The sequence below is a fragment of the Cynoglossus semilaevis genome, chromosome 5, assembly GCF_000523025.1.
Source record: "Cynoglossus semilaevis isolate Cse_v1.0 chromosome 5, Cse_v1.0, whole genome shotgun sequence".
NCBI lineage: Eukaryota > Metazoa > Chordata > Actinopteri > Pleuronectiformes > Cynoglossidae > Cynoglossus > Cynoglossus semilaevis.
Window position 1 is genome coordinate 366,645 of NC_024311.1, and position 23,749 is coordinate 390,393.

The 23,749-nt window shown below is 37.5% G+C and overlaps 3 protein-coding genes across 3 annotated transcripts in view; 1 reads left to right on the forward strand and 2 right to left on the reverse strand.

Annotated features, from left to right (window-relative positions):
• Window positions 1–613: 613 nt before the first annotated feature.
• On the forward strand, window positions 614–6,731 carry rab4a (RAB4a, member RAS oncogene family). Its single transcript, XM_008309880.3, has 8 exons — window positions 614–911; window positions 2,089–2,169; window positions 2,784–2,898; window positions 3,547–3,609; window positions 3,724–3,878; window positions 4,762–4,857; window positions 5,073–5,217; window positions 6,087–6,731. The coding sequence occupies exons 1-7, from the start codon at window positions 896–898 to the stop codon at window positions 5,186–5,188; spliced, it is 642 nt and encodes a 213-aa protein (XP_008308102.1). The 5' UTR covers window positions 614–895; the 3' UTR covers window positions 5,189–5,217; window positions 6,087–6,731.
• Window positions 6,732–9,158: 2,427 nt separating this feature from the next.
• ccsapb (centriole, cilia and spindle-associated protein b) lies at window positions 9,159–12,847 on the reverse strand. The gene is made up of 4 exons (XM_008309881.3): window positions 12,386–12,847; window positions 11,331–11,456; window positions 10,349–10,569; window positions 9,159–9,379 (listed from the first exon to the last, which is right to left on the reverse strand). Exons 1-4 carry the CDS (start codon window positions 12,699–12,701, stop codon window positions 9,182–9,184), a joined length of 861 nt encoding a protein of 286 aa, XP_008308103.1. The 5' UTR covers window positions 12,702–12,847; the 3' UTR covers window positions 9,159–9,181.
• Window positions 12,848–14,924: 2,077 nt separating this feature from the next.
• Window positions 14,925–23,749, reverse strand: part of LOC103378620 (NACHT, LRR and PYD domains-containing protein 12-like) — a 12,150-nt gene continuing 3,325 nt past the window's right edge. Inside the window, exons 5-11 of the mRNA XM_008309894.3 lie at window positions 22,340–23,151; window positions 21,076–21,249; window positions 18,390–18,563; window positions 16,862–17,035; window positions 16,150–16,323; window positions 15,689–15,862; window positions 14,925–15,353 (exon numbers count right to left, since the gene is read on the reverse strand). Of these exons, the coding sequence (XP_008308116.1) occupies window positions 15,341–15,353; window positions 15,689–15,862; window positions 16,150–16,323; window positions 16,862–17,035; window positions 18,390–18,563; window positions 21,076–21,249; window positions 22,340–23,151 (1,695 nt within the window). The 3' untranslated portion in view covers window positions 14,925–15,340. The remainder of the gene's footprint in view (window positions 15,354–15,688; window positions 15,863–16,149; window positions 16,324–16,861; window positions 17,036–18,389; window positions 18,564–21,075; window positions 21,250–22,339; window positions 23,152–23,749) is intronic.

Consider the following 23,749-nt stretch of genomic DNA (forward strand, 5'->3'; position numbering starts at 1 on the left):
AGTGTGCATACATTTCACATTTGTCTTTTGTTTATTTCTGCCTTGGGCACCACTGTGTTTGCTTTGTTCAGGCTATTATCATTGTTAACACTAAAGTTTAATTCTATGTTTGTGTACAAAATGTTTGATTGCAGTCGAAGTGCTAACGTTTGGAAGTTAATACGCAGTTGTACAGGATTTCAGTGTTGCCCAGCTGGTGCATTATTAACCAGAATGTTTTGCTATTGTTACATAATCACTCTTTTTTAAATTATAATTTAGAGTTTATATAAAATATTATAGCCATATCAGAATAAAACAAGAAATGGAATCAGGTGTTCCCTACATGTTTAATATAATTAAAGATTGTCTTATTTGCTTTCTTTTTCTCTATTGCAATAACACAACTGAACAGCCCTACAGTTGACATATTTTAGTTAAATGTTAAAAGATTCTAATTCTAGATGTGTAATGTCAATTTCTGATGTGTAATTCTTAGCACTGTTAAATGTTAAAAGATTCTAATTTTCAATTTCTGATGTGTAATTCTTAGCACCTCTCTTTTCTTTAACAGGGCCTTTATACATTTGAGTGGTGGAGACTCTATTCCCCAATATGGGTGTGCTGTGCAAAATAAAGTTCATTAAACAATGGTTTGAAATAATGTTGTTTGAGCTTTGACATAAGTTACACTCTAATATAAAAACATCTTCACGTTTCTAATCTGTTTCCTCTTTGTTCCGCCTCTCTCGCTCCGCGCTGGGTGGCGCTACTTTTATTTTGAAATAACAAACCTCATCGGAAGCGAATAAGAATCTGCTTTTGAGTTTATTTTACGGGATTTTAAAACCCTATTTTCATAGCTAATAACGCATCTGTTAACTTCTCCTATTATCCCTGTTCCGCCACAGTGGCGATGTCGGAGTCTTATGGTAAGAATTTTATACACGTATCGTTCACTTGTTTTGTCGCAGATGGTGATAGTGAGACAATTGTTTTCTAACCCTGTACATAGCAACCAGTCTGGTATTCAAGCATACATGCATAACCAAATGCTTAAAATGAGTATACGTATACAACAAATGTATTTGAAATAGTCGTGGGAAAGGCTCGAATGATGGACAGCAGTAAATTATGCTACTGACAGTAGACCGGGGTAATTCAATTCAAAATCACGGACCGATTACATTTTCTAAAGTAAGCCTTCGAAAAACCGCACCCGTCAATATAATAGCAGTGACTATACCTAATATTTCCGCAATGTTTTATGTTTTTCTTTTCTTTTTCTTTTAATCTGTTTTCTATATCAAATGCAGACGGGGATTTGAAATGGCTGCTTTACAAAACCCTCTGGGAACCTTCCCCCTTTTTTATTTCTGTGTGTGTTGTCTGTTTATGATGATGATGTTGTTGCCATGTTTGCTAAGATTTATTTTTGTGCTTGCATTAGTTGTCTATACCAATTTGCCTATTTATAAAGACAAGCTTTATTATGGAAAGGATGTGGATGTAATGTACTGTGTTATCTTTGTAACACATACAACCTAGTTTTTGCATCTTTGTTTTTTTCTTTCTTGTTATGAAATAAAAACCTAATAAAAACACTGAAAGACAAAAACATGATTTTTTTTACTTTTAAGGTCCTAATTGGATTTTGTCTGTTTTCTCATTTAGAAAACAACCATCCTATTAGTGACCTCTACTCCAAATATATATAATATATATAATATAATATATATGTATATATATATATATAAATATATAATATATATATAAATATATAATATATAATATATATCTGTTATATCCAAATTCACTCAATAGTATTGACTGTTCACACAGAAAAAAATGTTCACTAATGTATTAGCTGACAACAAATGAGTAGGCTGAAAGAAAAAAAATATATAATAATGAATAATTACACACAAACTACAATTAGTTGAAGAATAGAGATACATGGAAATAGCTAACAGCTAATGGCATGGACACACTGTTAAACTTATGGCCAGTCTTTTGCTTGGCTGCAGAGGTTATACATTTTAACTGAGATTTGATTCCTTTTGTTTTCCTATTTTGTGTAATTGATATTTTTTAATGTTTCCTCCTCAGATTTCCTGTTCAAATTCTTGGTGATTGGAAATGCTGGAACAGGCAAATCATGTTTACTGCATCAGTTCATAGAGAAAAGGTGTAAGTAAGAAATCATTCGTGTGGTATTGCACAAAATATAAGAATAAAACCTTTTGTAACCCAATCATTGCAGCCAATTTAATAACTGAATAAAATTAAGTAACATAAAATAAAATAGTTACATCCATACATCCAGCGGTCCCCAACCTTTTTTGTTCCAAGGACTGGTCAGCCAGAACCACCCATTAAAATTTCAAAATAAAACCTCTTTTAGACTCAATTCTGTTTGTATCAGAGTCTGAATTACATTGTATTCTAAAATTTCGCCAGATTCTCTTTAAATAAAGGGAGGAAAAGAAGTAAATAAAGGAAGTAAATTGATATAAAAATTAAGTACATTTTTCACTGTGTCCCACTGTGCCCCAGTACCAAATGACCTATAGACTGGTACTGGTCCTGGTCCGTGGACCTGGGGTTGGGAACCCCTACAGTGTCCTTGGGTGACTTGAAAGGCGCTTATAAATAAAATGTATTATTATTATTATCTATAGTCTTCCATTTACAACCTGCCCTTCAAGGGGAACTGTATTGAAAATTAGTTTGACTGTGGATCATCAATATCCATCATCATGTTGCATTCAAAATGATATCTTTCTATGTTGTCCTTTTTACAGTTAATGATGATTCCAACCACACCATTGGAGTAGAATTTGGTTCCAAGATTGTCAGCATGGTCAATAAAACAGTCAAACTGCAGATTTGGGACACAGCTGGACAAGAAAGATTCAGGTAGAATAATGGTTAAAACTTTACATATGTGTCTTTTTTTTTTTTACAGAGTTACGTAATGTGATCTTATCATTATCACATGTATCACATATCACAACTATAATAGTCCACAGCCAATAGTAAAATGTGTTCCGACTGTATCACGTTTGTTCATTATGACAAAATTAGGTTTAAAATGAAGCATAGCATAGATGTTCTGTATCCGATGTGAATGTTTCTGTTGAACATACATGTAAAGGAGAAAAAAAAAAAAATTCCAATACTCAAATCAAACCACTCAAACCACTTTTGCCTAATCCCCCTAAACAAAAAATGTGACATGTTTAACATGATGATATTTTAAACTTCAGCTGCTTCTCGAAAAAAAAAATAAATTCTGCAATAAAACAAATATTAGAGCAACGATAAGTTGATGGATGGTGGAATTATTGAGTTAACAGTACATGTCGGTCTGGCCATGCTTTAAAACTGTGTCAGTATTTGGAATCAGATTAATTTTCACAAATTATTATGATTACAGCATTCATTTTGACAGCCCCTATTTTTTTTTTTTTTTTCAAAAAAGCTTTTGAAGTACCGTTGTCAATGCATGTTTGCACCTTATAGAACAACAAGTCATTTCCTATTTTGTGTATGGGTTTGTTCCAGGTCTGTGACCCGGAGTTACTACAGAGGAGCAGCGGGGGCCTTATTGGTTTATGATATTACAAGGTAAAAAAAAAAAAAAGCAGATTTCACTTTACGCTCTGTGTCAGTACTGTCATATGCTGCCATTTCTTGTCTTCATGTTGCTTTCTGTCTCCTCTTGTGTATCTGCCCCTATAGTCGAGAGACATACAATGCTTTGACAACATGGTTAAGTGATGCCAGAATGCTGGCCAGTCAGAACATTGTTGTAGTCCTCTGTGGTAACAAAAAGGACTTGGACAGCGAACGAGAGGTCACGTTTTTGGAGGCCTCACGTTTTGCTCAAGAGAATGGTAAGGTTTAATTTACCTTCTGCATTTCATTTCTCTTAAAGAAACAGTTATATTTTCAATACACAACACATTTCAGTTGTCTTTCTTTTATGTTTTACCGTAATTTCCGGTCTATAATTCAATACTTTTTTTTAACACGCTTTGAATCCTGTGGCCTAAACAATGGATTTGTATGGGCTAATGAATTTCATATTGCTAGCAATCAATGACTTTCCTGGTAGGCTATTATGTGTTATGCTGGTAGCGTATGTCTGTCTGTGACCGTATATGTGCGAGGGGTGCACGAGAGAGTGAACGGTAGTGAAAGTTGAGAGCAGTTTGAGCTGATGTTACAACCTGCGGCTATATACAGTATGTACAATTATTATTATTTTTTCTTTTTAAATAGAATAGAATAGCCTTTAGTGGTGCTTTGGCCCAGAGGCCATGCCCTGTTATTGGTGTGGAACCCCAGGGTTCACCTCCTTAGTGTGGTTGGTACCTTCCAGTAGACTCACCACCCGCAGGAAGGTACGGTGCAGTGTGATTAGAGTGGATGGATAAGTGGATGAAAATGGATGGATGGATGGATAAATGAAAGGTTATCTTTATGCATCACGTGTGTTGAGAATGTAGAAACATTGCTCAAAGGATGATTAAAAACAATAATTCGGAGGAAAGAAGAAATTTAAGTACGGTAAATACGGACGTTGTTTCCGTTAAACTTGCTGTAACTTCCTGTTAGATAAGCCAAGGTGCACCAACGGTAAATACGGATGATGTTTCCGTTAAACTTGCTGTAACCTCCTGTTAGATAAGCCAAGGTGCACCAAACCCATACATTACATGTCAAATCAAATCTTTAATATAAAAACAATGGCAGTTATTTGTGCTTGTGTGTCAGAGCTGATGTTCCTGGAGACCAGCGCTCTCACAGGTGAGAACGTCGAGGAGGCTTTTGCACAGTGTGCTCGGAAAATCCTTACAAAGATTGAGTCAGGTAAGACCTCTGCTCACCTCACTTTGTCTCCTCTGAATTCTGAAAATTCGGGAAAAGGACAATTTGAGTTTTAAAAAGGCTGCTAATACTTGACAACACTGGTGTTTTTGCTCTAATTCCTTGTGTGATTTGACCCTTCTGACACATCTATAAGACATTGTATGCTAATCTGTACTGGACAAATGTTTTCTATATATATATTGTCTCTTCACCAGGAGAGCTGGATCCAGAAAGAATGGGGTCAGGTATTCAGTATGGCGATGCTGCGCTACGACATCTACATGCTTCCCGCCGGGCTCAGCCTCAGGTCACGCAGGAGTGCGGATGCTAGCGAGCTGCCCTGCGATGCCAGAACTAGGGGTAGGGCACTGAGAGTTGGTCTGTAACACAGTACAGTGTTCCCTCTCTATATTGTGGTTCTCCCTTTGCTCCCTCAGTACATCGCAGTTTTTTTTTTTGATTCAAATCTCACGGGAGTTTTGCTATATCGCCGGAATTTTATTTTTTTAAATTTTCAATATTTTCAATTTTTTTGTGACCATTCGTATCATTTTCTAACCTAAAACAAAACAGTAAAAATATAGCAAAAAAATAAACTAAAATAATAATAATAATAATAAATTTTATTTAAAAAGCGCCTTTCAGGACACTCAAGGACACTTTACATAAAATAAAATAAAAACAGATAATAATTTAAAACAGGGCATAGAAACACGTTTAAAATCAATGATAAACAAAAGCACGTGATAAATAAATAAAAGATAAAAAAGATAAATAAAATAAAATAAATTAAAATTAATTAATAAATTAAAATAAAATAAAAAATAAAAAAAAGATAAATAAAAGATTAAAAAATAAATAAAAATAAATAAATAAATAAAATTAATAAAATAAATACTACATAAATAAAAGCACGTAAGATAAATAAAAGACACCGCTGGTAGCTTCGTTTACCTAGAGGAGCTCAAACGCAGCATTGAGCACGCTCTTCTGTTCCTTACGCTGATTGGCTCATGCGTCGTAGCATCTCTCAGCATCTCTCCTTGTCGACATGAGAGGGATCACTGTACTTTCTTTAGATTTTTTTGTGTTGATTTTCTTACATGACTTGATTTAATATTTACTTTCCAGTGTGTACCAAAAACACATTGGAAGCTACTTGTGTAGTTGAAGAAAAGTTCCAAGCATACATTTTACTAATGTTTTGTGTGTGTGTGTGTTTGTTTCAGGCGGGTTTTTGAAGCTCAGGAGCAGAATCGTGAACCTAGAACCATGGAAATACGTGGTCCATTAGTTTGTGCTGTTTGACTCATCTTTGACCTGTTTTCTCCTTTCTCTCCCTGGGTCTTTATGAGGAACTGTACTGATTGATTAACAAAAAAAAAAAATTTAAATTAGTGTTTAAGTCAAAATGGCCAGAGGTAAGTTGATGTAATTAAGACGCTCATGCAGTACTATACTGTTTTAGCAGTAGATTTGCACACCCATCGTCTCTTTATCAAGCGGAGTATTAATTATGAAAGAATATATTCATTTAAACATTAACTTAATTTTTAGATTGAAATAGATTTCCAAAAGACCAATTCAACATGGAAGTCAAAACTGAACTTTTTGAGAGCTAAGTCACATGTAGTTAACAATAATCATGCACACTATTAAAGTTACAAAAGACTCGTAGCTGGTATTCATGGTTCAGATTACACCATTACACTGGTATATATTTTTCTTCCCCAAAAGTGTCAATAAAAAAACAAAAACAAAAATACTTTTATTTAAGTAATACTTGTATAAATAAATTATATGTAAAGGTCTTGGCACCTGACAAAGTGAAACGGCCACACCCATCCACAACTGTTCAGACCTGGTTAAAAATATACACTATATGACCAAAAGTATTGGCTCCCCTGCCTTGACTCCTACTATGAACTGAAGTGCCATCCCATTCCTAACCCAGAGTTCAATATGATGTCGGTCCACCTTTTGCAGCTATTACAGCTTCAACTCTTCTGGGAAGACTGTCCACAAGGTTGAGGTTTGAGTGTTTATAGGAATTGTTGACCATTCTTCCAAAAGATCTTTGGTGAGGTCACACACTGATGTTGGTGGAGAAGGCCTGACTCTCAGTCTCCGCTCTAATTCATCCCAAAGGTGTTCTATCGGGTTCAGGTCAGGCCATAATTCGTGTCTGGGTTTGGAGGTTGCCAGGAGAACGGTCCATTTCAGACTGCATTGTGCCGACTGTGAAATTTGGTGGAGGAGGAATTATGGTGTGGGGTTGTTTGCGCTTTTGGAAGAATGGTCAAAAATTCCTATAAACACTCAAACCTCAACCTTGTGGACAGTCTTCCCAGAAGAGTTGAAGCTGTAATAGCTACAAAAGGAGGACCGACATCATATTGAACTCTGGGTTAGGAATGGGATGGCACTTCAGTTCCTAGTATGAGTCAAGGCAGGTGAGCCAATACTTTTGGTAATATAGTGTATGTCCTAAAAGAATACATCAATTACCAGAGCACAATCTTTTAAAAAAAAAGTGTCCCTAATGTCCTGATGTCCTGAAGATGGACACAGATAATATGATACTATACCTCTGTGTCTTTCTTCCAGTTATTCCCTCGCATTATTTTCTGTACTGTGTACTGTATCCATACCTTAACACCTGTCTTTTATGCCTGCCAGTCTTTTTCTGTCCAAAATATTCCCGAATCTCTATTCCGTCACATTTTTTGTACAATCCTTGTTTTAACAGTGTTTTTGAAGCATGTATTCCTCTAACACAGCGATTCCCAACCGCCGCATGTCCACATTAGCGGAAGTTAGAGATTTGTTCTGAAAACTATTATTCATTTACTGCAAAAAAAAAAAAAAAAAAAAATGTCTTTGTCTATGCAGCACTGAAAGGCAGAACAATTAAGTACTCTTCAAATAGGTGGCAACCGAAGGCTGTAGAACCTACAAGAAGAGAGACTTCCTGTATTTTTCTTCAATTCCTTGCGAGTGTATCAGTGTTCAACTAAACAGGCACCGGTATCACAATGAGTCGGCAAATTGCGAGTGAATAGAAATAAGAAGATCATTTTGATTCTATAAATATACTTTTTGGGACTTTTTTTTTTTTTAACCGTGCGCTATGGTATTTTTCTAATGTAAAGTGTGTGTTGTGGTTAAAAAAAAAAGTTGGGTAACGCCTCACAGAAATCAGAGTATTTATTTATTAGAAGTCAGCTACTAGATATACTAAAAGTCTTAAAATGAAACGGTAAAATAAACAGTATAAGATCTCCAGTGTCTGGTGCTTGCGGCATTATATTAAAATGTGTTGTTAGAAATGCTAAGCAGCACAAAAGGGCCGTACTGTTTACACCTATTTTTATTTATCTGTAAATGAGCTTGATTGATTTGTCGACTAACACATTAAACATATAGAGGTTTTGATACGTGCCTGCGACATTCTTGGTCGTCCTCATGTCCTTTGTGTTTACAACGTACAACGTAACATTATTTTGTTTGTCTTTGTTTACTGTTGGAAGCCAAGAAGAAGAAGCCCTATTTTGTTATTTGTTGTGAAGAGCAAAAACATCAAGAGTTCCGCTGTACAGCATTTAATACAAATTTAAAAAAAAAAAGAAACCTCTGTTAGAAGCCTTAAGATTAATTTGGCCAGTACCCCATTTTTTATGTCATTATTAAAGAATAAGAATACTTTCCCCACGTGACAAATTTAGTCCAATGTACCAATATTTCCACCATATCGCTTTAGTGCAAGTCCATATACAGTGGAACCTCGGTTTTCGAATGTAATCCGTTCCTGAAGGCTGTTCGTGAACCGAACAGTTTGAAAACTGAAACAATTTTCCCCATATTATTCAAACTTTTTCAACAGTATCTTGTGTACAGGTTCATAAACCTTCCACTTTCTTGAGCTTTTTTAGGTCCCATGGTGATTGAATAATAATAAATTCATGCTTTATTTCCACAGTCATCATGCGTTTCTTCATCTCTACCAGCCTTACCACTCACTTTCTTAGGACTCATCACTATTATGAAAACTAATGCACAAAATAAAGAGAAAATCTTTAAAACAATTTAATACATTTGATTTTACACCATAAAACATGTTTCTTTGGATGTTCCAATGAGGGTACACAAAAACATCGATAAAATCTAATTCTCATGAACCATTCCGTTATTTTCAAATAAAAAAAAGATCTTTGTTTTTCCAAAAACATTAAAAAAAAAACATCTATCAAAAAGGTTAGTTTTGACGATCACAGACTTCCAAAATGATGGGTTTTTTTTTCTTTTTTTTTTTCCTGTTTTCACTTCACAGAATTTCGCTGGGCTGAACTTGGGAGTGAACAGAGAAGCAATGCATGTACTCTGTAAGCCAGGGGTTGAACTCAGTTTTTAGTAGTTGCCTGCCTTTGTCCCCAATGGCTGACTTGCGTCTCTCTGTCCTCTTGGTAGAGATCTGCCGCTCAATCTGCCGCCTGGTCTTGGCTCGGAGAGCTGACTCATGGATCTAACAGAAAATAGAAACACGCTCTGTTAACGCCGGTGCTCAGGTTCATTACGGTAGATGTCAGGCCTGCTTCCTAATATCTTATCTTAGACTTAATGTTCCGTATTGTGTTTGCGTTATCTACGTGATTTTCTCTTTATTTTGTGCACTCGTTTTCATAATAGTGATGAGTCCTGAGAAAGTGAGTGCTAAGGATAAGGTAGAGATGAAGAAACGCACGATGACCATGGAAATAAAGCATGAAATTGTCAATAAATATGAGCCTCTCTCGAACATACATCCAGCGGGCGAACATCGGCCCACTAGTTGGTTCAATATGGGCCGCTTGATGAATTTTTAAAGAAAAAAAAAAAAAAAAAGCACTACAACTTCATGTTTTGTCAAATGACGTTGACGCCCCTGTTTGACACCCCTGTTTTAGACACTTTCTATGAAGTTCTCTATAATTGTGTGCAAAAGGTCAGATTTTTTATTTTATTTTTTTACAGGAGAATTTTGCTAAGCTAACTTTGCTGATATTTAATTCCACTTGGACTGAAAAAAAACAAACAAAATTAATTCAATGCAAAAATTGTGACCCCCCTAAAAATTTCAGCTTTTAAATTTAAAATTTGACAAACATCACTTTTTTTTTTAATCTCAGGCAGTTCTTAGTGGTAGCGCCACACTTTGGGAATCCCTGCTGTAAGATTAATGAAACATAAAGCTGTTGAACAGCTTTCCTTCAGCATTGTGTTCAACTAAACAGGCCCGGGTTTCACAGAGGTAAATTGTTAGTAAATTGAATTTAAGAGATTATAGTTCATTACAAACCTTTTTTGTGAAGTGTTTATTCATGTTGTAGGATTTTTCTAACATAAAAGACACGTTGAGGCTCATGAACGCTTCAAATTATTATTGGGTGACTGTGTCAGTTTGGTGGCACAGAGGAGCTGAAGAAAGGCAAAAAACATTTCAAAGTAAACATACCTGATTAGTTGACATGGCAGGGCCGACATTGTGGGTTTTTCTGTCGCTGATATCTGTATTCAACTGCCCGGAAGCGTACAGAGCAAATGAGTGTCTGCTCTTTTTACTGTCCCCTCTGTTCTGCTGGGCTGGTGCAGTCCTGACATGATGACGGGGGTGCGATGGATGTTTTGAAGATGTGGGAGCTGTGGCCTGTTGCGTCTGCTGGAGTGCGTGTCTCTCTACAAACCGAAAAAAAAAATAGCAATATTAACAGTTTTCTCTATGTCTCTATGTCTCACAGTACTAGATAAAGCAACGTTAGGGAGCACCTCGACTAGAAAACAAATAAATATTAGTAATAATAAATACACTTTGCAATGTTGCTTTTTTCGTGATCTGTTTTCCATAATTTTGTTATAATTATATTATATATTATTTTAGAATTATTACATATGTTTAACAAATAGATAACAGATAGACACGTTTATATATTTGATCATTTTTATACCGGTGATAATGACTAGAGATGTACTGACTGCAATTTTTTGACAAATTCCAATTTGTTCTGGAATGAGGTACTGAGAATACTTGAAACAGCTCCGATAACACTATGTTTAAAAAAGCAAATTTTGAAAAAAAATTTTAAAATTAAATTTTTTAAAAAATTTTAATTTAAAATTTTAAACATTTTAAAAATTTTATTTAAAAACAAATTTTAAAATAAAATTTTAAAAAATTAAAAAAAAGAGAAAAAGTTGGCTCGGTTCGGGCTCCCGAGTATAAGTCGTCACAGCCAAAAAGAAAAAAAAAAAACATATACATGCCAGTCTAAGCTCTCTCTCAGTTGCCCCATGAAATAAATAATTTTTTCTGAGTCTGCACCAGACTGTTGTGTACAATTAAACTTTTTTAAATTAGAGATGTTTGTAAACTAAAGTAGACTCCATACATGTTACTGATCTTTAACTAGTTCTTTCTATTATTTTCTATTCTCACTTACCGGGAGGTTTATTTCTGTTAGGAAAGGATAACTTTTTGCTGCCTCTTCCGCTCATTCTTTCCTCTCCCCTGACCTCTTCTTCCTCCTCTGGAACTCTTGTCTCTTTTTCACCATCACACGGAGAACCTTAAGGAATAAATGATGCACGCATACACATGTATAATTCTTAACCAAAGAAATCAGACAAACTGGTCGATGTAAAAAACCAATGTGATAAAATGCTTCTTTTTACTCAGTTATTTCATGAGAAAATGATGGAGTGCTTCTTGTATAAACCAGGGTTCACAACATTGTACCTGGCGGCACCTGTTGTACAAATAAAACCAGTCAGGAATGTCAAAACGTGTACAGTGATAGTACAAGACACGAGATTCCTGAAATACAAGTATTCCATGTTACGAGTCTGCAACTTTTGCAAGATTTTCCAAGTGATAGTAATATCTAGAAAGAGTGCTCTGATGCCAAAGCAGCTGCGGAGTTCGTCACTAACTTTTAGTGTTTAATAAAATAAAAAAATAAAAAAAATCCTTCTATGCTTAGTGGCCCTGACACTTTGTCGCGCTCACTATCCCTCGTTTGGTTAATTTACCTTTTTTATAACAATGATATAAAATGTACTCTTAATTATTATTATTTGATACTATCATATTTGTTTATATCTATGTTTTTGATGTTTAGATAGAGGGAAAAAAATAGTATAGTATGGTACAAATTCATCAGTTACATGTGTAATGATCTTAAAATGGGAGCAAAAGACGATGGTAAAAGGAGTGTCTGCTATTATATGTCCCAGAACTTGACGGAACTGCCTTAGTTTTCTTTTTAATTATTATTTCATATTACTAAGTGCCCTTGAAGTATACATTTGGACCCTCGGGCATTGAGTTTGACACGTGTTATTTATATAGACGATGTTAATTCAGTATTTTTTCCCCCAGGAAATGAAAAAAACGAACAAACAAAAAACAGTACAAACCGAGTTGACGTTGTTATTCAAACGTCGGCATGACACGGGCCATTATATCATATTCAATTCATATTTCACAACAATTTACCTGTAGTTTTCCGCACAGACAATTCGTTCTCCTGCTCTTGTTCCTGCAAAAGTAACCGTGGTATAGTCTTAGCCCCCCCACAATGCACCTGCTCAGCCTCGACTTGGTTTTGACCAGCAGACGGGGTTTGCTTTATCTCCACCGACTCCGAGTCACTATCATCTTGTCCATTCCAGAACCAGGGAATGTGTGCCTGCTCAAGTATCCTGCGGCTGATCCTATAAATCAGCATCTCCTCATAACACTTTCTGAATGTCTCCCATTTTGGGTCTTTGAATTTCTTCATGTACTCCGAACGTATAGTTCTGCACGCCATCTTTGATTGAGCTGTAGTTTAAAAAGCCTGGGGTTTAACGCCACAACGTTCGCAGCGCCACGGCCTGACGTTTAAATCACAACAAAACCTCATTTGAACATCCGTTGAGAAGCTCACGCGAGGACCCGCCCACTGCACAGGTATTTTCAAAATAAAAGCGGAGCTGAGGAAAACTATTTACGTTGTGGACGGAAGCATTCTAGTGGTGGGAATGGGTCTCTTTGGCTGGATCATTTGGCTCGGCTCATCAAGTTCATCTCTTCATAGTTAGCTGGATCATTTGGCTCGGCTCATCAAGAAGAGCTGGCTCTTTCGGCTCCCAAGCGGCTCTCCATTTGATCACTTATACCTTTATAATTCAGTCAAACGTAGCGCAGTTTTGACATGTGATTTGTATTTGAACATATATCACTTCAATTTTAATAAATTGCTGTAGCCAATTGCATTTACAGTTGCAAAATCCCTTGTGGCGAGACATGGGTGATAGGCAGTGACGTGCGGTCAGGGGAGGCAGTGCCTCACCTGCCATCGCGATAAAAAAGGAGAAAAAAAGTACATAAAATAAATATTAATATTTTCCACTGATCTGTGTTAAAGATGCATTTTCAGTATGACTGGATGATACTGTGACCGAAAACATTTGCAAAGAGGCCTCAGCAGACATGAAAGATCAGCCACGAACATTCAAAGCCAGATTTCTTTAAAAAACTTCAAGGACTGATTTGGCATTGGATGAGCAACGGAGGCTAGACATTAGCATCCAAAATGCTAAGGTGAGGGAAAGCCGAGAGATACAACAATGGACTTCATCTATAAGTAAAGGTAGGGCTAAAAATGGTTTTTGTTTTTTTAAAAATAAGATGGGAGTAAGTAGGAAAAAAATTCAAGTATTCGATAACTACATTTGTGGCCTAAAATATATATTTTTTCTTATCAAATTGATAAGACAATCTTTGATTAAAGCAGCAGAATTTTAAAGTTTAAAAAAATAAATAACTGAATTTGTCACTACTGGCGAGGGAGGTTGACCTTCTCTCCAGCCTTTGCAAACCGCATGGGACGTCTTGCTGAGGTGGAAGGTCTGCTGTTGGCCTCGTGTCTGCATGCCTCTGCCACCTCGGCCAGCTTCCTCAATACCAGGCCGTAGCGCCACCTGTAGCGGCCTTGGGACAAAGCAGTCTTGCAGCCCAACAAGATGTACCGGGGGTTTGCATTGACGGTGGTGCACAGGACTCTTCTGCACCAAACCAGAGGTGGAGATTTCAGGGACAAGCCAGGGTGTCGTAGGAAGACCTGATCAGGAAGCTGAGCCTCGGACCACGACAGGGGCCTGTCTGTAATGCCTACCCAAGACATCCTGCCACTCTGTCGGCTTTCAGGCACTGCTTTAAAGTTAAGGCGTTCCAGCTCAGTCCTCGTCACTTACTGTAAGACACATCACCAGTAGTGGACCACCATAATTTACAATATTACAGTACTGTTTTAAAACAGCTGTAAAATCACAGGGACATTAGACATAGGCATTGGAATTGCATACACATAAGTTCAGAGGCTACATGCACAAGTTTTATGACTACAAATGACGCTTATTTAGTTAAAGTTCTGTTTTAAAACAGCTGGAAAATTCGGAGGCTACATGAGCAAGTTTTATGACTACATGAAAACGACAATTCCTCACAGTATTAGCTATTCGAACTGCATTCAGACACAATCTCATGCACGTGGCAAGTTGAAATTATTTCACTGTCAAACCTATGCATTGAATACTGGTCATATAAAGTATTAAAATGTCAAGAAACTAGCCTTGTTTAATGGTCCGGTAGCAAACTATGTCTTGTTTGCATTCGCAAATAGGCCGATGTACGCATGCGCAGTTAACTCGGGTAGGAAAAAACTATAGGTAGGGAAAAAACTTCAGAACAGCGGACAGATAAGGGGAGATGCTGAGAGATGCTACGACGAATAAGCCAATCAGTGTGAGAAACAGAGATCATGCTCAATACTCCAGATAAACAAAGCTATCAACAATGTCTTTTAGTTTATTTTTTTCTGTTTAAATTTATTAGGTCAGAAAATGTTTTTCAGTACGAAAATATTAAAAATGTTGGATTTTTAAACTTGTATTATTAACTGTAATATACCGCGAAATCTGCGATGTTCTGAGGGAGCGAAAGGAGAACCGCGATATAGAGAGGAAACACTGTGTATAAATAATAAGAGAACTGCAAGTTGTATATTACTTTATTTAGTACTTTAATGTGTTTTATATAAATGTCATTCGTGCAGATCTTAAAAATAAAGAAAATATAATGTTACGTTTTTGTGTTCTTTCCAAAAATACTGTGCTCAAACATAAAAATAAAATAACAATTACTTTAATTATTGACAACAGAAAGGGGAAAAAGTCACAAACTGTTTCTCAGAAACCCTGCCTCACTGCTGTCCTCTCTAGGCTCCAAAAATCATGTCTGAATATTAGGGTGAGAACAGTGACTGGTTCTTATCAGGACACACGGTTTGACTGACCGAGTTTGTGCTTTGGTGGGTTATACATGCTCACACAAAGAACTTTCCTGATGGTCTGAAGGTTCCTTCTTGTTTCTGGGTCCACTGCATTGACAGCATGATCTTCATGAGGTTCAGGACTCCCACCTGTGGAGAGAAGACAACAGACACCAGAGGAGACAGGTCATTGTCACATCCAGGACAAAGAGCAGCAGAGACCTGGGTCCAGTCCAGAGCAGAGGAGCAGCAGCTTCATCTGCATTGAAGTTAGACATGAATGATGAAGATTTACTCTCACTGTTGTCACTTTACGTTTGACTCTTCATACTTTTACAGTCAGGACTGGAAACAATTGGTTTGTATCTGCACCTTTTCTTTTCTACATGTTCGCAAATGTTTGTTAACATCTGCACAGTGATACATTTTGAGGACGAAAGGGATGTCAGAACAATACTGAGGAGAAGATGACCCTTTATACTGACTTCAGATCCTCCAGTCTGTAGTTTGGACTCTTCACTAGATCACACAGAGCCTCCACTGATGAATCATGAAGGTTGTTGTCACTCAGGTCCAGTTCCCTCAGATGGGAGGGGTTGGACTTCAGAGCTGAGACCAGAGAAGAACAGCCGATCTCTGACAACCTGCAGTTCACCAACCTGAATAAAGAAGAAATTTCTTGAATTTAGTGGATTATTAAACATGTATTACAGATATGTATTATTAAATCAGCTATGATTTAATACAATTAAATCAGACAAAATTATAATATTTGACTTTAGATCAGATTATATTCTGTTGGAAACAAACTTCACTCAGCAGATTCAAAACCAACAACCCAGTGGAGCAGTGGTGGAAAGTCCGACATTAAGTCTGTTCATCTGAGTGTGACGATGTACCAGCTTCACTTTGACATTTACAACAGTAACAGTAACAGTCAACTCACCTCAGAGTCTCCAGTTCACAGAGTGGACTCTGAAGAAAACCACACAGAGCCTCCACTCCTGAATCATGAATGTTGTTAAAGCTCAGCTCCAGTTTCCTCAGATGGGAAGGGTTGGACTTCAGGGCTGAGAACAGAGAAGAACAGCCGATCTCTGACAACCCGCATTTCCACAACCTGAATAAAGAAGAAAAGACAAAGAGAAAAGTTAATTTACAATAATATGTAATCGGTGTGTGTTGATCTAGAGAAGTATTCTTTGAAAAAAAGGGGAAGACGTTGTGTTCAGTTACTTCGTATAAGGGTCACCAGAGGGCGCTATAGAATGAGCAGAGAGTAAATGAAGTTGCTGGAGAAGAAGAATTGTTGTACGGAAGAATGATAATAAAGATGTTGCTGTTCCTTGCTACCATGTGAAATTGAGAATTCATCCACCTGTACATCCACACAACAAGATCAGATTATATTCTGCTGGAAACACACTTCACTCAGCAGATTACAAACCAGTGGAGCAGTGGTGGAAAGTCTGTCGTTAAGTCAGAAAAAGAGTACTTAATAATAATTTTTACTCATGTGAATCCAAAAACACTTTGATCCATTTGAAAGAAGACAGAGTTTTAAACCAGGATTCATTCGTTTATAATCAGTGGTTCATCTGAGTGTGAAGATGAATTAGCTTCACTTTGACATTTAACAACAGTAACAGTCAACTCACCACAGAGTCTCCAGTTCACAGAGTGGACTCTGAAGAAAACCACACAGAACCTCCACTGATGAATCATGAAGATTGTTAGAGCTCAGGTCCAGTTGCCTCAGATGGGAGGGGTTGGACTTCAGAGCTGAGAACAGAGAAGAACAGCCGATCTCTGACAACCTGCAGTTCACCAACCTGAATAAAGAAGAAAAGACAAAGAGAAGAGTTCATTTTCTTGAATTTAGTGCTTTATTAAACATTTATTACCGATATTTAATATTACATTGGCTATGACTTAATACAATAAAATTAGACAAGATTATAATAGTTTACTTTAGATCAGTTTAGATCAGATGATTTTAGATCAGATTAGACTGGATCAGATAATTGTAGATTAAATCAGATTAGAATAGCAGTTGGTGTACTGTCCTCACAGTGCGTGCACTTGTGCAAAGCTAGACAGTCAGCTAACAGCTTGAAGTGCTTCCAAAAATCACAAGACTTGACCTTTCTTGTCTTTTACTGAAGTCTTCCTATTCTTTGTAAAACTGAAAATAGTTACAAAAAACAACAACATTTCAATTATGAGCAGAATACAACCGAAATACTCACAGATGAATGTTTTCCAAGGCATACGTGTCTAAACAATCTCCACAGTGTGAGTCAGTCACATATTTGTGTTCAACCACACAAAGAGTGGAAAAAAAAACATCAAAGGTGATCATATAGTGTGAGGAGCACTCTACATTTTTGTAGGCCCAAAGACCAGAGTGCTCACTTTAACTCAGATCCTCAACACTACAAAACATAGTACCGTACTCACTCTGAGGCATTTTCTTAAAGTCAATAAACATGTCAACTTAACTTAATACATTAAAGTTTAAAAAAATAAAAGCAGGCACAGTTGATGCAACAAGGCTGTTTATGAACTTGGTTGTTTCTGTGGATTAGATTAGATTAGACTGATCAGATTAGGAAAGATTAGAGTTCAGACAAGATTTGATCATCTTAGATAAAATTATAAAATATTCAGTTGGTTAGGACCTCTTCTATAGATTAGATCATATTCATTAGATTATAATAGTTATTAATTTTTTTTTAGATTAAATCATTTAGATTAGTTAAGATTATATAAAATGAGATTAGATTAGATTATTATAATTAGATAATTTTAATTTTTACTGAGACACTTAGAGATGGAGGTGAAATCAGGTCAGATCAGATCAGTTCAGTTCAGTTCCGTTCAGGTCAGGTCAGATCAGGTCAGTTTAGTTCAGATCAGATCAAATTATATTGTGCTGAAAACACACTTCACTCAGCAGATTAAAAACCAACAACCCAGTGGAGCAGTGGTGGAAAGTCTGTCATTAAGTCAGAAAAAGAGTCCATTTTTTTTTCATGTGAATCCAAAAACACTTTGATACATATGAGAGACGACAGAGTGGAAACAATCAGAGTTTAGAAACAGAGCCATTCATTTATAATCAGTGATTGTGTGAAGATGAACCAGGTTCACTTTGACATTTAACAACAGTAACAGTCAACTCACCACAGAGACTCCAGTTCACAGAGTGGACTCTGAAGAAAACCACACAGAGCCTCCACTGATGAATCATGAAGATTGTTAGAGCTCAGGTTCATTTTCCTCAGACGGGAGGGGTTGGACCTCAGAGCTGAGAACAGAGAAGAACAGCCGATCTCTGACAACCTGCATTTCCACAACCTGAATAAAGAAGAAAAGACAAAGAGAAAAGTTAATTTTCTTCAGCAGCTGGTATTTAATCCATGTTTTGTCCAAGAGGCTTCTTTAGTTCTAATTGACTGCTGGGCAGATTCTGGAATTTCACCTCTTAGAGGCTGAACCAGAAGGAGGATCTTTGGAGAGAACAAAGGAGGATGAACACGCCCAATATATATATACATATATATATACATATATATATATATATATATACATATATACATATATATATATACATATATATATATATACATATATACATATATATACGTTGTTTTCTTACATATATATGTAGACTTTGACATGTGTATTTGTGACATTAAATGACTAGTAGGTTTTGACTACTGGATGGAATAAAGTCTACATTCACTATCATACTTTTGCTGGCATTTGTGCAGAAGTGAATGTGTTTGGAGTCCTTAGTTAATGAGAGTCTTCAAAAAACTAAATAGAAGACAGGGAGCTTTGGCTGTCAGTCAGTGCAGTCTTTTCTGACACATCATGTCTTTCTCATTACTAGTCTTTGACAGGAGGATTTATTTAAAAGACTAAAAACCCCTGGTTCCTCCTGCTTAAATGTTTCTCCCTTTGCTTGAATTATTTATTAAAAACTTGTGGTTGCTTAAGGGTTGCAGGGTGATAAGGCACTATGGAATCTTTCAAAAATACCTTAGTAGGGAGAGAGAGTTGAGTTTTTATTTCATTTTCTTAGAGTTTGGTCTATATATATATATATAAATATAAAAAACTCTAATCTAGCTTTCTTAAGGCATGATGTGGGTGATATGGATATGGATTGCATAACTGCCTTCATAGCGTCCCAGAGTGGTGCAGTCTACTTTCCCATTATCATTTTCTTTCTTCTTTCTGTGCAAGTTAAGTTCCTTTTTAATCTCTTTAATCTCTTCAACAAATCCGAGGTCATTTAGTGTTCCAATATTAATTCTCCATGCTGTATTTATTTTTCTACTGTTCAATTGTATTGTTAAGTGAAGAATGTTATGGTCTGACAGATCTGCAACTCCTATCTTACACTCAGACACACTATTATCCGTGAAACAGGGTTCGCCCCCTTTAGCGCTTGGTACTTTCCCCTTGTTGAAATTAAAACAATGATAAATTAATTTAATATAAGAACCAAAACCTGAACAAAAAAGTCCACCAATCAGATTTTGTGGTCGAGCCAGAACACATGACTGAGCCAGAACACAGGACTGGGAGATTACAGCCCTAAAATAAATAAAACACAACTTTAGATTCTGTCTGGCTCAGAGAATCCTCTGGTACATTTCACATCTCACACACACACACACACACTCACCATTGTGTCACATCTCATTTTCTCACTTCACTCTGTCCAGTCAGACACCACTGCAATCTACAGTCAGAACCTACTGAGAGTTTCCCATTCTGGCCATTTTCCACAGCTACTGACTAATCCAATGTTTTAAATACTTATATTAACTTAGCAGCTGTTCCTGCATGCAGAGTCTAACGAGCCAGTGAGAGCAACGTCCCTACTGCCTTTTGTTCAATTTTTAGCAAGGACCTCAGTGCTTAGCATGTGCATTATTAGGAGGAAAAGTTCCTACCTGTTGCGTGCTTTGCACAGCCGGTCCAGTGGAGGAACCCAGCTACCCTGGTCTGCAGGCCCGAGCAATCATGTCGGGGTCACCAATTATATTGTAGAAAGAGATGTCTACGCATGACGCAGATCAGGACACACTTCTCCATCTCAGGGGGATTTATTGTATCAAAGGGTTTCTGACCATGGCAGGTCCAACAACGAATCTCATCTGAACATTCACCAACAAAAAATCCCACCTTCTGATACATGCTGATCCTCTTTATAGACACAGACAAACAAAAGATGTTACATAACATTTGGCTCACATTTGGCTAGTAACCTTAAATTAAATGTTAATTTACCCAGGTCAGCTTGACCTGTTCTTGCCTGTGCCTGTCTCCTGTCTTCCTGTTATTCTTGGCGTCTTCCTGTTATTCTTGGCGTCTTCCTGTTATTCTGAGTTGGCCCTAACATATTATTTTACCATATCTCTCCACCGCAACAGCAGGAGTTACAGTGTCACAGCTTCACCTTCAGGAGTCACTCCTTCCTGACGTCCGTCAGACTTTCTCTGTCAACAGCTGTATACAAACTCCTCAAACAGCAGAGGGGTGACCATCACTGGGTCCACACCCCTGTGTTTATGCCCACCCTTCAGTCCTCAGCAGTTGGACCGGACTTGTATCTACACTTGACTGATCAAGTCAAGTCAGCAGCTTCATCTGAGAGCCAGCTTCAGTCACCAACAAACAATCAACAGCACCAGAGCCTATGATGAAGCAGGAGCTTCAACATCTGACCCACTCAAGTCTGAAGAACTGAGTCAAACCAGGACAAGCACAGAGACCTGATTTAACTCATCACTGGGACAACATGACTTGAATGTCAATTAAATAAATGACTGGCGACTTCAGTCAGTGAACTCACGTCAGACTCTTCAGTCCGCAGTGTGGACTCTTCAGTCCAGAACACAGATGATCTACTACGGGATCCTCCAGGAAGTTGCTGCTCAAGTCCAGTTCTATCAGATGTGAGGGACTGGACTTTAGAGCTGAGGCCACAATTTCAGAGTCAGTCTCTGAGAGTTGACAAGACTTCAGTCTGTAATGGGAGAAATTATGAGATATGTCAGGATAAAATCAATTTTTATTAAAAAGAAAAAAGAGATGTGGTCATGTGATGAACATCTTCTGTTTCAGTTCAACATCAAACATCTGTGACTTTAGTTTTCTGCAGGAAACAGAGAACGTGGAGTCACACTGATGTTTCCATAAAGCCCTGAGTGTGTGCAACAGGCCTGGGTCCAGATTAGAATGGGTCTAATCTGGACCTGGATCAGAACCCACTCCACGGCTGACGCTAACATCTCCAGGGGCGAACACGCAACGATGGCGCAAGCATCATAGCGTGGGTTTGTCAGATAGCCAACATTTCATCTGCAATACATATCTAGCTTAGCGTTTAAATGTTAAAATGACTTGCCATAAGTACCAACATGTCTGCGGTGTGGACGTATTTCAATATATCTGAGAAATATAGAGATTTGACAAGCGTGTAATGCTGAAATTTCAAGAGGGAGCGAAAAGTCCACTCATAGAGTCACTCAGAACACGTTTCACTGGGATCTATTCGGCTCTGGGACGCGATGGACGTGGAGAACCCTCTTGGAGTCTGATATGTTCTGTGAGATCCTGCAAGAGAGTCCCTTAAATAATAATAATTAGTAGGCTATTCTGTTCTGACTTCCTTTGTGACTATCAGTTGATTTTATTTCTCTGCTGGACATTTTCCAAGTAATTATTTTGACAATATTCATTTATTATTTATTTATTATAAATTAATTGAATCACAGTGCCTTGATTTTATTGAGATTTAGTACACAGTCATAGCCATAAATGTAATGGTACTAATAATTGGCATAATCTTTTCTTTCAGTTTTCGGACTTGGTTTCCTCATTTTCAGTTTCCAGCCAAGAATTTTAATCAGCAGTGAAAAACTCCAAAAGTTGAGTCTTTAACTGCTGGAAAAGCAGCAGGAAAATCTCTGACTGTGTTGGATCATTAGTTCTATCACTGAGTCAGACAGACCTGTACCAACACAGGTACCTGCTGACATTCACTGCACTTGTCCTTTATGATCCATAAACTGAACACTGATTGACTAATCAATAGTGATTGAACACTAACTCACCGAGCCTTCCTGCAGTTCCTCACAGCTGGGATCAGTCTCCATTTTCCCTCCAGTGATGTGTTATACTGGTCCAGGTCCAACTGATCCAGAATCTCCTCTGACATCTGCAGCATGTAGGCCAGAGCTGAGCACTGGATCTCAGAGAGTTCCTGGTCTCTGTTCTTTGACTTTAGGAACTCCTGGATCTGCTGATAAACTGACTTATCCTTCAACTCTGTCAGACAGTGGAAGATGTTGATGCTTCTGTCTGGAGATACTCTGTACGTCTTCATGTGTTTCAGGTCTTCAAAGACCTTTGGAATGACTTCTGGACTGTAGTCTGTCTGACCCAGGAGGTCTCCTAAGATTCTCTGGTTGGACTCCAGACACAGACCATAAAGGAAGCGAACAAACAGGTCCAGGTGGCCACTTTTACTTTGGAGGGACTTCTCCATGGTTTTACTGAGTAACTGTTTCAGTGAAGAGTCATATGTACTGAAGTCAATGAAGTCCCGCAGTCCCTGTGTCCTCCTGTTGGTGTAGCAGTGGAACATGTAGACTGCAGCCAGAAACTCCTGAACACTCAGATGAACAAAGCAGTAGACTGTTTTCTTGAAGATCACACTCTCTTTTCTGAAGATCTCAGTACAAACTCCTGAGTAGACCATGACCTGGGAAAAATCCAGACCACATTGGTCCAGATCTTCTTGGTAGAACATGATGTTTCCTTTCTGCAGATGTTCAAATGCCAGCCTCCCCAGCTTCAGAAGAACATCTCTGTCAGCGTCTGTTAATTTCAACAGACCGGTCTCATGTCCTCCACTGTACTTGTTCTGGAAAAATTAGGCTGAAGATCTGATCTTTATTTCCACCAACAACAGAAATTGAAATGTTTTTAGTCTGCAGTGAAAAACTGATGCTGTTCTGCTTCATTTCTGTCATCAAAACATCAGAGAATAAAGATCTGGCTCTGAGTTTGTCCTGACCTCTTAAAGTCCCACTGAATTATGGGAAAGCCTTGGCATTTTAAAGCAGACACAGATCAGTTTCTATGGTTTCTCCTCAGTAATACAGGATCTTTCATTGTTGAACGCAGCCTGTTATTGATCTGATTGACACACTATTTTTGAGAAGAAGAGGAAAAGAACCCTGACAGAAAACTCTAAATATCAGTGGCTCAGACTCAAGAACTCAAGAACATTGATCCTTAAATCACCCAGCTGCAGAATGTAGTAAAGACCCAGGTGAACAAGCTCCTCTAACAAACCCAGACATGGAGAACCACCTGCTTTTTATCAGCAGTGTCTTCACTTAACCAGATCTCTACAGGTCACAGGAAGCTCACAAACAGTTCCAGTGTGTCTGAAGAGAAGATGTAAATAAACAAATCTACAAACCTGAATGCTGTGAGAGTCCAGCCTGAGGTGTGGA

What these genes read in the sequence shown, in the direction of transcription:
- rab4a (XM_008309880.3), top strand. An exon ending in TCAGTTCATAGAGAAAAGGT is followed by an intron (nt 2,170 to 2,783) that starts GTAAGTAAGAAA and finishes TCCTTTTTACAG; the next exon opens with TTAATGATGATTCCAACCAC. An exon ending in GCTGGACAAGAAAGATTCAG is followed by an intron (nt 2,899 to 3,546) that starts GTAGAATAATGG and finishes GGTTTGTTCCAG; the next exon opens with GTCTGTGACCCGGAGTTACT.
- ccsapb (XM_008309881.3), bottom strand. Translation starts at nt 12,701, where the DNA reads ATGGCGTGCAGAACTATACGTTCGGAGTACATGAAGAAATTCAAAGAC. An exon ending in GTCTGTGCGGAAAACTACAG is followed by an intron (nt 11,457 to 12,385) that starts GTAAATTGTTGT and finishes TTATTCCTTAAG; the next exon opens with GTTCTCCGTGTGATGGTGAA. An exon ending in TAACAGAAATAAACCTCCCG is followed by an intron (nt 10,570 to 11,330) that starts GTAAGTGAGAAT and finishes TTCGGTTTGTAG; the next exon opens with AGAGACACGCACTCCAGCAG.